The sequence below is a fragment of the Danio rerio genome, chromosome 19 (genome assembly GCF_052040795.2).
Source record: "Danio rerio strain M-AB ecotype USA chromosome 19, GRCz13ab, whole genome shotgun sequence".
Taxonomy (NCBI): domain Eukaryota; kingdom Metazoa; phylum Chordata; class Actinopteri; order Cypriniformes; family Danionidae; genus Danio; species Danio rerio.
The window spans coordinates 46,963,030-46,979,147 of NC_141039.2; the positions used below are offsets into that span (position 1 = coordinate 46,963,030).

A 16,118-nucleotide genomic window follows, 5' to 3' on the forward strand; every position below is an offset into this window, starting at 1 on the left:
CCGCCAACCCAGGGGCCTATTGGATGTGGCTCGTCAAGCCTGGGAGCAGGAGCCAGCCCCCCAGCGGTCGGTGATTGAACACGTACGGGACATGAGAGAACGCATCGACAAAATCATGCCCATCGTCAAGCAACACCTGACCGAAGCCCAGCGCGCCCAGCAGAGATTGTATAACCGGCCCACCCAACCCAGAGAGTTCCACCCAGGGGATAAGGTGATGATACTCATACCTACCACAACGTCGAAGTTCCTCGCATCCTGGAAGGGGCCATACACGGTGGTAGAAAGGGTAGGGCCGGTAAATTATCGAGTCCGTCAGCCGGGACGAAGACGGGAAGAACAACTGTACCACATTAATCTTATGAAGAAGTGGGTTGCAGCTCCAGGTCATCTCGTTGCCTTCGCTGAAGAAACTCTTCCCGTTGTCCACATTGGTGAGCAACTCTCACCAAACCAGAAGGCGGAGCTGCAAGCCTTGGTTGGTCAGTTCAAGGATGTGTTCTCGGAGAAACCGGGCCGAACCTCCATCATCCAACACAACATTATCACTCCTCCTGGCACCATCGTCCGGCAAAGGCCTTATCGAGTTCCAGAGGCTCGCAGGCTGGCTATCGACGAGGAGATCCAGAAGATGAGAAGGTTAGGCATCATCGAACCATCCCGTAGCCCGTGGTCCAGCCCAATAGTGATGGTCCCCAAACCCGATGGCACCCTCCGTTTCTGCAACGACTTCAGGAAACTCAATGAGATCTCCAAGTTCGACGGATACCCCATGCCTCGGGTGGACGAGCTGCTGGATAGGCTGGGTGGAGCCCGATTTATCTCCACCATCGACCTCACCAAAGGCTACTGGCAGTTACCACTTAGTGAAGACGCCAAGGAGAAAACCGCCTTCTCCACACCCGGTGGGCACTGGCAATACCGGGTTCTTCCCTTCGGGCTCCACGGGGCCCCAGCCACATTCCAAAGAATGATGGACATCCTGCTGAGGCCCCACCAGCCATATGCAGCAGCCTACCTGGACGACCTCATCGTCCACTCAGAGTCATGGGAAGAACACCTATCCCGGTTACGGAGGGTGCTCTTAGATCTTCGACGGGCTGGGCTCACAGCTAATCCCAAGAAATGCCACCTGGGTCTAGCCGAAGCCAGATACCTCGGCTTCCACATTGGACGAGGTCTCATACAGCCACAGCAAAACAAGGTCAAGGCACTACAAGAAACTCCACAACCCACCACAAAGACCCAGGTACGTGCATTTCTGGGGTTAGCGGGCTACTATAGATGTTTTATACCTAACTTCTCATCCATAGCCAGCCCCCTGACAGACCTGACCAGAAAGGGGCAGCCGGAGAGGATAAGATGGACCAAGGAAGCCGACGACGCGTTCCGAGCCCTAAAGAAGTCCCTCACGTCCTCACCGGTACTGCACGCACCTGACTTCGGCTGCCCCTTCATTCTACAGACGGATGCTTCCGACTCGGGCCTGGGCGCGGTCCTCTCCCAGGTCCACGGCGATGAAGAACATCCCATAATGTACGTGAGTCGGAAGCTGACCCCCGCAGAGACCCGCTACGCAACGGTGGAGAAGGAGGCCCTGGCGATCAAGTGGGCAATCCTGGAGCTAAGGTACTATCTCCTTGGCAGGAAATTCACTCTGGTGACCGACCACGCCCCGCTACAATGGATGGCTACAGCGAAGAACAACAACGCTCGGGTCACCAGGTGGTTCCTGTCGCTCCAGGATTTCAACTTCGACGTACAACATCGAGCCGGGGCCTCCCACGGAAACGCAGACGGACTCTCACGGCTCTGGTCAGGATGGGCAGGTCTGTCGAAACATTCTACCCCCCCTCTCAATACACTGCTCTTCCTTCGCAGGACACCCAGGACCAGGACGACGCTAAGGGGGGGGGAATGTAGCGAGCCATGCAATACCACGTCGCCCTGGGCACAAATCCACACCAGCTGGATCTCTCATCAACCTCGGATCGCTCACAGCTGGACCTCATCAGCCAGGGAGAGATAAAAGCCAGCCCCACACAGGAGGAAGTGAGCTTCATTTCAGATGACTCCCTGCGCTAACGCTTGTCTCTCTCTGTCTCTCCCACAGCCGAATCCAGCTCGTGACCGATCCAACACCATCCCTCTCACCAGTCTTCACCTTCTCCCCGGAGCACCTGAGCACGCACCTCTAAGAAGAGCACTCATTCACCCCTTTATCACTTGTAAATAAAAGCACCCTCCGGGGTATTGTTTGTAACTTCATCTACGGTGTTTGTGTTTTCCCTCTGCCTCGCTACAATATATATATATATATATATATATATATATATATATATATATATATATATATATATATATATATTATTATTTTTATATATATATATATATATATATATATATATATATATATATATATATTAGTTTTTTCTTTTTTTGATATAATATGTGTGTGTGAGAAAATGTTTATATATATATATATATATATATATACAGAAATTAGGGAAAAAATAAACAGGGAAGCTAATAATACTGCTGTAAATATATATATATATATATATATATATATATATATATATATATATATATATATATATATACATACATACATACATACATACATATATATATATATATATATATATATATATATATATATATATATATATATATATATATATATATATATATATATATATATATTGTTTTTTTTATAAATAAACATTTTCTCACACACACATATTATGTCAAAAAAAGAAAAAACTTTTATTTTGGATGCAATTAATCACGACTAGCTCTATTTATATGGTATTTTTTGTTCTTTATTCTTTTTTCTTCGGCTTAGTCCCTTACTTATCAGGGGTCGCCAACTTATTCAACATTTGTTTTACGCAGTGAATGCCCTTCCAGCTGCAACCCAGTACTGGGAGAGACCCATCTACCCACACACTACGGCCAATTTAGTTTATTCAGTTCACCTATAGTGCATGTGTTTGGACTGTGGAAAAACACCCAGAGAAAACCCATGCCAACACAGGCAAAACATGCAAACTCCACACAGAAATGCCAGCTGGCCCAGCCAGGACTCAAACCAGTGACCTTCTTGCTGTGAGGCCACAGTCCTAACCACTGAGCCACCAGGCCACCCTAGTATCTATATCATATGCATATTAATTCAAATTTCCAAGCATGAAATCAATAAAAGTGTAACATTATATTATGTTTTGGTTAGGACGGTTGCACTGTCAGAAGCGCTCAATCACCTCTGATTGGCTGCGAAAATCAGTGCAGGACGATTGCCAGTCAGAAATCGCTGATTTGGCACTGCAGCTCTGGAGCTTCTTCTGCAGAAACTGGTGAACGTTTCATTCACCCGTGGACTTGAATGACAATATATATATATATATATATATATATATATATATATATATATGAAAAATAGTTAAATATTTGATCTGTAATAAAAAAAAGGAATGGCAAAAAGCACACGCCTTCTCCACTATTTTGAAATATCTCACTTTAGCTAAAGGTCACATCAAATGACCTGCATATTTGGCCTGTCAAAGAAAGTGAAATATCCACCACATTATTAAGCATCTATTATTAAAGCGGGCTGGAAAATATCAGCCTGAAACTTTGTGAGGCTGATTAGTATTTCCGTCCATCCGCTCGGCCGTATAGAAATGAGTCAAATATATGCTCTGCGTTGAAGTCTTTGTGTTTTATCTATCTAGCCTCGCCGTTTGGAAGCAATTTGGACGAGCGCTTTGAGTCTAATCAGACCTCATTAAAGCTAAATCTAATAGTGAGCAAATCTGATCTGGGGTCAGTAGACATACCAATATCCAACTCATCGGAGGCTAAATCCCCATAATCACCATTCATCAGGAAAATGAAGGAAGTAATAGCGGCACGTCGTCCTATCTCCACCCGCCTGATGAAGAATCATCATCGGGGGCTCAAGCGGGACCCCCTGCATCAGCTACTATATTAACAACCCACACCATTAGACACAGATGAGGGGAGGGGATTCACCACTCATGCATTTCTCAAACATTTGCCTTTCAGCAAAGAAAAATAAAAAAGTGTATGGCTGTTTTAAGAGCTGAGTATGAGAAATACAGAAGATAATTGTGACGAATAGCAACAATGAGAGCAACAGTTATGAAAGCCACAGTGCTGGAATGATGCATGCTTGGCAATACTGTTAATATGTGGTTTCCATGGCAACAGAACATGCACTAATCGGATGTTAAAGAGTCGGTATTGGTGATTCTGAAGTTCATGAACTGCATCTACATACAGCTGTGGAGGAAAATAATGAAGTGAAAATAATGTGGGCTGCATGGTAGCGCAGTGGGTAACATTCGCCTCACAGCTAGAAGGTTGCTGGTTCAAGCCTTGGCTAGGTCAATTGGCGTTTCTGTGTAGAGTTTGCATGTTCTCCCTGAATTGGCGTGGGTTTCCTCCAGGTGCTCCAGTTTCCCCCACAAGTCCAAAGGCATGTGGTACAGGTGAAATGGGTAGCTAAATTGTATGTAGTTTATGTGTGTGAATGAGTGTATGTGTATGGGTGTTTCCCAGTGATGGGTTGCAGTTGGAAAGGCATCTGCTGCGTAAAACATATGCTGAATAAGTTGGCGGTTCATTCCGCTGTGGTGACACTGGATTTATAAAGGGACTTGGCCAAAAAGAAAATGAATAAATGATAAAAATAAAGCTTAGCTTCTTTAGATTTACTGGACGTTTTAGGTTTGGGTGTGAGTTGAGTGTCCATTCATTCTTTAAAGGTGTCAAAACTTTCTTACAAATTAAACAAAACAAACAAAAAAGAGATAGTTGGTGTATTTTTATTTTATTTTAGGAGAATGACAATAGACTTTTTTGTTTTGCATGTACATACAGCTATGGGGGAAAAAAATAAAGAAATTTAACAAATCTCAGTTTCTTTATATTTATTAGGTTTGGATATGAGCTAAATGTCCATTTATCTATTTTTATTTAGGGCCCTATCATACACCCGGCGCAATAAGGTGCAAGATGTGTTTGGCACAATTTGTTATTTTCAGACCAGTGCAACAGTAATTTTACCGTTTTGCATCACGTTGTTAAAATAGCAAATCAATTTACGCCACTTCGTGGACTCGGTGTTCTGGTCTATAATGGCCTGTTTCCACTGAGTGGTACCGTACGGTATGGTTCGGTACGCTTTTATGGCCGTTTTGACTGTCAAAACGCGTATCGAACCGAACTGTGGTGTACCACTTTTTCGGCACCCTTTCGAAAGGGTACCAAACACGAGAAAGGCTACCAAAAGGCGGAGCTAGATGCGCAGCTAAACGCTATTGGTTTACAGAGATACGTCATTTTGCAGTCTAAAGTGGAAACGAGCCATAAAGGAGGTGTGTTAAGGCACATTGTTGGCGCTCTGCTATTCTGAGGAACTGAAATAGACTGCTCAATTGACCAGCTAAAATGCAGAGCACATTAGTTGTGGGTCCAAATGCTTACACATTGCTGAATACCCACAAGATGTACAGCAATACACAAATATCTTTACATATTAAAAATATTAAAGGATTATAATGTTACAAAAACGACATATAAATTTATACATATAAATATAAAAAAAACTGCCCCCATGCCTTCAACACCTTTTTCATTTCATTCATGAAAATCTGCATCTGTAAAATGTTTTTATTATTAGAAGTATTATCTATTATATGCATATTTATATTTGTTTAAAAAAAACAGCTTAGATTTGTCCACCTGTCGGGTTTTGGAGACATTGCATCACTATATGGGGCATAAGAACAGGACGTGTGTTTGGATATAACTCAGTTTTGGACCACACTTCTTTATTATTGTTTGTTTTGTTTGCTGTAAATTAGAACTGCATTTAGAAATAGTTTTGAAACTAATCTTTGTGCTTACTAAAACAAAATTAAATATGTATGTCTTCAGTGGATGGAGTACAACACTGTTTCATTATCCACAAAAGTAAATGAGTAAAGTAAAGAGTGAAAGTAATGGATGTCTTTAGTGGATGGAGTGCGACACAGTTTCATTATCCACAAAAGTAAAGGAGTAAAGTAAAGAGTAAAAGTAAAGAGAGGATGAATGGAGGAGGCTCGTTCTTTACCCTCACACTGCATATGCTCTGTTTAACTGTTTTAGTGAAGCGTTCAGCTTTTCCACGTAAAAAATCTATAAATAGCAAATGCTCCATGGCGTGACGCAACTCTCTTAAAGAGAATATGAGATGAGTCTCTGATTGGTTTAATGCACATTATGCTCAAAACACACCATCAGTTTTCAATCGGTTTTTCTACCAAACATTATTTGGAACAAATGTTATTTATTTATTTATTTATTCATTCAAAAAAGCTCTGAACGACTACATTTATATTGGAAAATCTGAAAGAAAAAAATGTAAGAATTTTACCAAAAAATATTGTAAATTGTAATTTAAAACCTAGAGAACGGATCATTTGCGATAATAATTTATAATTCTGATAATAAGTTGTCTTTTTATATATAGTATTTAAGTATTAAGTATACATAAAAACACACACAGACACACATATTTTAAAATGCTTTCTTGTATATTTTACCCAAAAATTGTACAGCTTTTGAATTGTAATATTTATTTTGATAGTATGGGTTGCGGCTGGAAGGGCATCCGCTGCGTAAAAACTTGCTGGATAAGTTGGCGGTTCATTCCGCTGTGGCGACCCCGGATTAATTAAGAGACTAAGCCAACAAGAAAATGAATGAATAAATGAATTTTGAAAGTATTTTGATAGTAAACATGAGTTTATTTACACAGCAAACATATTAAATGCAAGTAAAGTGGTTTCTTCTTCAAAAGCAACAAAATATTTCATAAATCGCTATACAGCACAACCTGGAAACTTTTGCACCATCCACACTATATGATTGCTAAAGCTACATCAAGCTCAGGCTGTGAACGAATAGACTATATTGTACTGAATCAGCTTTAAAGGTTACTTCTAATGATCCTTTGTACAGTACTGGTAAGTGCATAAGGCATTATTAAATTCATAGCCACCTACATGGTGGAGACAGCGTGGTGCATTTACATTAGTCTATAATTGCAGATTCATAATGAATAATAGATGATTATTATTGAAGTTAATATAAGTTTTAATGAAAAAAATATAGATATTTATTTGAAAAGAGCTTCACAGACGAACGACCTCTCTTAACAGTTAATTCTTTAATCTTATTCCCCCCTTTTCAAGTCTTTCAAGTCATTATTTTTAAAGCAGCAATTTTTAATATATAAAATACATACTTAGAAATATTTAGCAGATATACACACTGCCTGACAAAAGTCTAGTCATCGATCTCTGCTTTTAGAGCAACAAATAATAACTTGACCTCTAAAGTTAATCTTCTGTTGAGCTGAATCCCAATCATCACAAATACTGCAAAGACCTACTGGAACCCGCATGGAGGCAAGATTCTCAGAGAAATCAGTCAAGTTTGGTGAAGGAAAAATCATGGTTTGGGGTTACATTCAGTATGGGGGCTTGTGAGAGATCTGCAGAGTGGATGGCAACATCTCATACTTCAGCCTTCACATCAAAGCTCCTGAAAGCAAAGAAGGTCAAGGTGCTTCAGGATTGGCCAGCCCAGTCACCAGATATGAACACTATTGAGCATGTCTGGGGTAAGATGAAGGAGGAGGCATTGAAGGTGAACCCAAAGACTCTTGATGAACTCTGGGAGTCCTGCAAGAACTCTTTCTTTGCCATTCCAGATGACTTTATTTTTAAGTGATATGAGTCATTGCAGAGATGCAGTTTTATTTTGGTAAAGTAAGCGTAATCTAGAAGCCTTTGCCTTTTATATAAGCCACTTCTTATACCAACTGATTAACTAGACGTCGTAGAAGTTTCTATAACTTGTATAGGTGACTTTTGTCAGGTAGTGTATATATTAAAAATGTTTATTTATTGTCTTTTGAAATCTTTATATTTTTACCACTGTTGTTTAAATCACTAGATTTGCCAGTTTTTAGTCATTAATAATATAAAATAATTTAGTATGATCTCTTGTATTACACATTTAATGTGTTCAGGTAAGGATAAGAATGTCAGAATGCAACATTTTACATAAATATGCTAAATGATGATGAACATATTAGATTTAATAAGTTCTCCATGTTCATAAAATCTCTTTTGTTATTGTAATTTGATGCAGAACCCAAAGTGATGTGTGTCTGCTTGTCAATAGCCCCTTACCAGCAATTTTCCGGAAAGGTCTGTAAGTGTGAACAGGGCCTTTTTGAAAATACGGGGAAATTAGTTCCGGCAATTTTCAAGAAAGATAAGTTGTAACATAACTGGTAATTTGCCAGAATGCTGCGCTGTGTGAACACAGAATGAATATTGTCGGCAAGAGTGTGTTCACGTCTAGAAGGCGCTGACGTGAGACGTCTACTTTAGTCAATCAGAACATTCAAACGCATTTGCGCTGTTTATGAAGATAAAAACCTTTTAATATTTTTTCCAGACACATTAAGCTGCTGGATGTTAGTCAGATAATGTTTCTATAATCCTTCTTAATGCCAACTGTGTAAATAAATATCTATAAAATGCTTATGATAAGCCGTCGTTTGTTAAACTTTAAGCTCTGCTTCTTTCAATTGCGTGATGCGTCGCGCTTGACCGTGAAGCAGATGGTGAGCGCCAGCACACACACATATCATGTAGAGTTGAAGTCAGAATTATTAGCCCCCCTGAATTATTAGTGCCCGTTTATTTTTTTCCCCAATTTCTGTTTAATGGAGGGAAGATTTTTTTCAGCACATTTATAAGCATAATAGTTTTTAATAACTAATTTCTAATCACTGATTTATTTTATCTTTGCCATGATGACAGTAAATAATATTTTACTTGATATTTTTCAAGACACTTCTATACAGCTTAAAGTGACATTAAAACTAGGTTAATAAGGTGAACTAGGCAGCTTAGGGTAATTAGGCAATTTATTGTATAACAACGGTTTGTTCTGTAGACTATCGAAAAAAAAATAGCTTAAAGGCGCTAATCATTTTGTCCCAAAAATGTTTTTAAAAAAATTTATAACTGCTTTTATTCTAGCCGAAATAAAACAAATAGGACTTTCTCAAGAAGAAAAAATATTATCAGACATACTGTGAAAATTTCCTTTCTCTGTTAAAAATAATTTGGGAAATATTTAAAAAAAGAAAAACAAAATCAAAAGGGGGCTAATAATTCTGACTTCAACTGTACATCTCGACATGCGAAAGTGTTTCTTTATATGTTTACAATAAGTTGTTCACAAAACTGACCCATCCACAGAGTTTGTAATGTAGTCAAATGTTTACAAATACAAGCGCAGCCGTTTAGAGCTCATTTGTGGTTAATGATGTCAGAATTTACCAGTGTTTTGGAGTAGACGTGTGAACGTTCTTCTTCGGAAAAAAATCCGTAATGTCATCGCCTGTGTGAACAGCGCTTTTTTGAATTTACCGGTAAAGTCGTTCCGGAAATTTTCTCGATATTTACCGGTATCACTGTGTGAAAGGGGCTAATGTATAATCCATGGATCATTATTGCAAATTAATTCTTGATCAAAATCAATGCAAAGAATCAGACTATTAAAAAATAAAGAACAAGTCAAAAAAAGATATTAAACGAAAGCATAAGCACGTCATGCAGAACATCAGAAAACATGCAAGCTAATCGCATTACATAACATCAAATATGCACATTTTTTTGGCTTTTACCTTTACCAGACTATCAGGATGCAAATACTGGCATTGCTACAAAGAAAGCACTTACATTTATTCCGTGGAACAATAAGGCATCCAAATTTATTGAAGTGTAAAAGCTTTGTATCACCCGAGATGCATGAAATAACGACTTTGTATTTTCACACAATGGTGCATGCTGAGAGAATTTAAAGACTGTAATCGCTCTGATTATACACATCTATGAGTTCGACCCTGCTTCAATTTTACAGCACATCCTCCCATCCTACACATATTGAGCGGATGCTGCCATCTTACCTATGCAGGAAGGAAGAGCATTATCCCATGCACGTCTCTCTCCGGTCATGCATTTGAGCACGCCGCTGCCGTGGAGTGTGTAGCCGGGGTCGCACTTGTAGGTGATGGTGCTGCCAGAGAAATGGCCCTGGTCATTGACTTTGAAGCCAAACTGGGGCACACCGGGGTCTTCGCAGTGGGACAGCTCAAAACCTGAAAGACACATCACACAATCAGCACACTTTCAAGCTAAAGTTGCGAATTTACTAACTTTCTCCCCTCCACTGACAGCATAACTCAGCAATTAAGATGAAATGCCTCCTTGCCATTGATGATTTTTATGGCAATCTGTGTTTTAGGTATATTACTGTGGGGCAAGCCCAAATGCATGTCCTTCGTGAGATATTTCTGTGTGTTTTGGGAACTAAATCTAAGAAGGAAAAAAAGAGAAAGAAAGATCGTGGATAAAAATGAAGAGTTATACAACCTTCATTTGGATTAACTCCTTCATTATCACAGCTCACCCCGGCAAAATTATCCATTTATATATTTATATATATATATATATATATATATATATATATATATATATATATATATATATATATATATATATATATATATACATATACATATATATATATATATATATACATATATATATATATATATATATATATATATATATATATATATGTATATATTTATATATATATATGTATATATTTATATATATATGTATATATTTATATATATATATGTATATATGTATATATTTATATATATATATATATATGTATATATATATATATATATATATATATATATATATATATATATATATATATATATATATTAGCGCTGTCAAAATTAACGCGTTAACGCATGCGATTAATTTTAAATAATTAACGCGTTATAAAAAAATTAACGAAATTAACACAATTTAGTTTTTTTTTTTTACTTCCTGCGGTGGTGCGTGTGTTCAACATGCAATAAATGTGGATAAGACCAAGGAAGCACTTTTTGAAGGCAAGTTCCAGTATGAAACAATTAGTTGCATCACAAGTTATCCAGGGTTTCATGCAATTTCGGGTGTTTCATTTTTAACTTTCGACATCTGTTGTAAGTTGATACCGCATGGCGAACAGAAAGAAAATCCTGCGCATTTTGTGACTCGGTGTTCCTTTAAGGTAAGGTTCCTTTTAAGGCTACACGGTAGATATTTAATAAGAGTATTATCTTAATCATATTAAAATCGGAGTATTGGTGTCTTAAGTAAATGTACTCAGAACGTCTGGTGAAGTCGCGAGCTGTCAAAGACAGGGCATTACTCTGCCTTTCAGCATGAGCCCTCCAAGTTTAGCGTGTTTCCTCATTAAACGCAACGAAAGCGTATGCTTCGCGTTGTTGTTTCAGAATCCTTGTGAAATACAGTAATACTTTAGGACGCTTAGTTTAAGCAAATTTGATGAACGTGATCATGCGTGTTGAATCTGAGGGGAGTCGCTCCAGTATGGAAGGCCGTTGGGGCCAAAACGTCTGCAGCGCGTTGTGTGTGTGTCTGTCTGTGTGTGTGTCTGTGTCAGGCCTTTTGAGGAGTGTCAGGGGTGGAGTGAGCGACGTATCTGAGTAGGGGCGAGAGGGGTGTGCAATGTATTTAACGACCGGTTTGCAAGAAATTATCATTCATTTGCGGGCATTTGGGGGTCTCTGTGCACTTGCGGGATATTCCTAGTCTTAGCAACTGGATGAATGTAAAGGAGGATTAAGCTAAATTGTTTCTATTCTATAATTAATGTTCTCAACTCACAGCAATAAAACTTTATAATGAGTGCAACAGTTTGTATTCTATAGTTTATTATTATAATTTTTAATTTTAAATCTGCAATGCCTGTATTTTGGCATGTTTTTGCAGTCCACTTAGAATCCAACATGGAAATCAAGGTTTCTTTATTGGCATTGATTGTTTTGAAATTTAAATGTCATTAAATGCCTGTGTTTTAATTTCTTTAATAAATATGTCTGTCAAACCAGGATCTTGATGGTTTATTGTGGGTATGCTGTTTACATGAAGAAATCTGTGTTACAAGTAAACAAAAATTCTATTAAACAATTATATTTTGAATTTAAATATTTTTTGTCTTGCGTTTACATTAATTTTACATTTAAATAGCCAAAATTACAAGTTTCAGTATTTTAAATGTGATTAATAACGATTCATTTTTTTAAAAGGTGCGATTAATTAGTTAATTTTTTTTTATTGATTGACAGCACTAATATATATATATATATATATATATATATATATATATATATATATATATATATATATATATATATATATATATATATACTGTATATATCAGCTTAAAAATGCATCCCAATCAATGTTTATCATGTGCATTTTCTATAATTTTCTTACATGGTGTTTTCATTCACCTATTTTTAATGCAAAATCCTAAAATAATACAAACTAGGTGGATAGATCCACAGCTAATGTCAATGTTTGTATAAGCCAAGCACTTTTATTGCACTCATTTATTAAACATCCCAACATAAACCTGTCAAACATGACAAAAATGGAGCACCATGATAAGTTTAGTGAGAATATGATTGAGAACAAACTGTACTGCGTTCAGCTTTATGAGGTCATTATGGCGATGATTGCTGGAATTTTCCTTCGCCTGCTATTTTCATGCTGCTCTGTGGCAAAGCTGTAAAAGTTTAACATTAATGTGATCATTAACGGCAACAATTTGAAGTTAAGATCCTACTGGGCCGGTAGGCTGAGACGCTCCCTTGCTAAGCAGGCAGAACAATTAAGATTAAGTGCTTGGTTAATTTGGAGCCATAATCAGAACCAAAGCACAGACCCTCTCACTGCGCGACACATCCTGTTATTAATTGTGGAGCTATGAGTCATTATCATTAAACAGCCAGTTTTCTGAAAAAAAAAAGAAAACAATAAAAACAGGACAGCTTATACAGCATTTCAGAGAATTTTAAATTTGTACTAATTTATATTAATAATACTTATACAAGTACTAATAGTGTTTTTGTTTGTTTAAAGGGGTCATATAGTGCATTGATTCAATATGTTAAACTGTTCTCCGATATCTACATGGTTTGGGTAAGTTCAAAAATTCTCCAGAAAAAAATGTATATGCTCATTTTTAAACCTCCAAATGTCCGCTAGATTCAGAAGCTCGGGTTTGACCATATTTGGAAGTGTCGTGTATATTAATGAGCACTAATACTAGTACTAACAGTGTTTCTTTTTGTTTAAAGGTGTCATATAGTGTGAAATGATTCAATTTGTTAAACTGTTCGCTGATATACATAGCATGTGTCCTAGGTAAGTTCAAAATCCCTAGGATCAGAAGCTCATGTTTGACCATATTTGGAAGTGTTGTGCATAATAATGAGTACTAATAATAGTATTAACAGTGTTTTCGTTTGTTTAAAGGTGTCATATAGTGCATTGACTTGATTTGTTAAACTATTCTCTGATATCTAAATAGTATGTAGCTTAGGTAAGTTCAAAAATTCTAGAATCAGAAGCTCATGTTTTACCATATTTGGAAGTGTTATAAATATATTAATGAGTACTAATACTAGAACTAATAGTGTTTCTTTTTCCGTCTGTTTAAAAGTGTAATCTAGTGGATTGATTCAATATGTTAAACTGTTTTTCTGTAAAATAGCATATGGCTTAGGTAAGTTCAAAAACCCCTAGAATCGGAAACTCGGGTTTGAACATATTTGGAAGTGTCGTGTATATTAACGAGCACTAATACTAGTACTAACAGTGTTTTTTTTTTTGTTTGTTTGTTTGTTTAAAGGTGTCATATAGTGCAATGATTCAATTTGTTAAACTGTTTGCTGATATACATAGCATGTGTCCTAGGTAAGTTCAAAATCCCTAGAATCTGAAGCTCATGTTTGACCATATTTGGAAGTGTCGTGCATTTTAATGAGTACTAATAATAGTAATAACAGTGTTTTCGTTTGTTTAAAGGTGTCATATAGTGCATTGACTTGATATGTTAAACTATTCTCTGATATCTACATAGTATGTGGCTTCGGTAAGTTTAGGTATAAGTCTTTTCATGTCCGACCTGAAAAAAACACGTTGTAGAAAGTGGCAAAATTATCCATATTTTTAGACCTTATTAACTATGTTAACTATGGGATAACTAAAGAAACTGCTGTTTATTGGAATAACGGATTAGCCCTGCACACATTATTTACCATATGTCCATATTTACAATTGCCTTAACAGAACTATGTTATCAACACATTTCTATAGTTTTAATATCTAATTTTATATATATATATATATATATTTATTTATTTATTTTTTATTTTTTTATTTTTTTAATCTTTGCCATGATGACAGCACATAATATTTGACTAGATATCTTTCAAGATACTAGATATTTCCTCCGGTTAGAATTATAAGGTTCTATTTGACATTTTTGTCAAAATTGAGTTATTGACATAACTTATTTACATTATGAGATGTTGTTTTTATAAGTTGTTTACATTTTAAGACTGTTACACACATACTGTTTGCTATATGGAATGCAAAAAACTTTGAAGCTAAAAACCTCAAAATCATTCAGAATGCAGATAGAACCTTATAATTCCAAGGTAACAGTTTTTCAAGTGACATTTAAAGGCTTAATTAGGCTAATTCAACAAGTTAGGGTAATTAATGATGGCTTGTTCTGTAGACAATCAAAATAAATATTGCTTAAGGGGGCTAATAATTTTGACCTTAAAATTGTTTTAAAAAACATTAAAATCTGTTTTTATTTTAGCTGATATAAAACAAGTAAGACTTTCTCCAGAAGAAAAAAATATAGAAAATACGATAAATATATATATATATATACATATATATATATATATATATATATATATATATATATATATAAGATGAAAAGTAACTAGTAACTATTTACTTGAGCAACTTTTAAGATACTTATTAGTTACTTTTACTTGAGTAAAAATTTTCGCAAGTACTTGTACTTTTACTTGAGCATAGATTTTAGATACCCACCTCTGTTTCTAATGACATTTTAGTAACACTTTACTTTAGCTCACAATTCGTGCTATTAACTACTGGATTATTACCTGCCTGTTATTAAGATATTAATGTTCCTTAAGATGTTACTTAGTAGTTATAAAGTATGATCTTATCCCGCATCCTTAAACCTACTCAAAACCTAAACACAACTTCTACCTTACTAACTATTAATAAACAGCTAATTAGTATTGTATTAAGCTAATGGTGTTAGTTAATGGTTTTTTAATACCATAAATTGTGCCCTAAACTAGTGTTACCTACATTTATAGCAATTTTTGTACAAAAAAATAACAAAAAAAGCCTTGATTATGCTTAGAAAACACACATTTCAACTCCACAATGAGAAAACATGAATTTGTTTGACACAAACTTTTCAAAGTGTTACCAAAGCCTGTGAGGGTGTCTTTACGGTTTAGTAAAATCCCCTTATCTCGAAGCTCACTCCTCTTAAAAATAACAGGTCTCTTAAAAATGACCACATAGGGAACCGCTACAGCTTATCAGCCGTTCGCCATTAAGCTGCGAGTTGTTAAGTACAGATAAACACAACAGCACTTAGCATCGGCTGTGGGCGGAGGAAACAACTTGACAAAAAATCTGACACCTGGCTTTGATTGCTGCTTGATTACAGGTCGTAGTTTCACAGCACGCTTGGCTTGCGATCAGGACTCGAGCAAACAAACAATGCTATTTTAATCAGCTACATTCACCTCCCTGTCCCGATCGGGTCTCCGAATTACAACATCCGCTGACTGGAGCAGGCTCGGCTTTTCTGACCTTTATTATACACTCAAATGGCTAATCCTTCAGGGCGAATGGAAAAGCAGACAGACAGTCAGGGATTTAGTTGATTTTAAATGAGATAGCCCTCCTGCAGGTTAATACTTTACCCCACACTGGAACTAAAACCTTGTTGAAGCACACACTGCGAGCACAACAGCATTAAAGCGCACCGAATTCATACCAAAAGCCTGCGCAAAT

At 36.7% G+C, this 16,118-nt stretch overlaps 2 protein-coding genes across 15 annotated transcripts in view; both read right to left on the reverse strand.

The window, feature by feature from the left end:
• ppt1 (palmitoyl-protein thioesterase 1 (ceroid-lipofuscinosis, neuronal 1, infantile)) overlaps positions 1–16,118 on the reverse strand; it is an 847,627-nt gene that overhangs the window by 747,318 nt on the left and 84,191 nt on the right. The window lies entirely within an intron of this gene.
• csmd3b (CUB and Sushi multiple domains 3b) overlaps positions 1–16,118 on the reverse strand; it is a 1,026,877-nt gene that overhangs the window by 355,469 nt on the left and 655,290 nt on the right. For all 14 annotated transcript variants that reach the window (XR_015517226.2, XR_015517225.2, XM_087296029.2 and 11 more), the window contains one exon: positions 10,067–10,258. Coding sequence is in view for 12 of the 14 variants with exons in the window: in XM_087296029.2 (XP_087152155.1) it covers positions 10,067–10,258 (192 nt within the window). In the remaining 2 variants the exon portion in view is untranslated. The remainder of the gene's footprint in view (positions 1–10,066; positions 10,259–16,118) is intronic.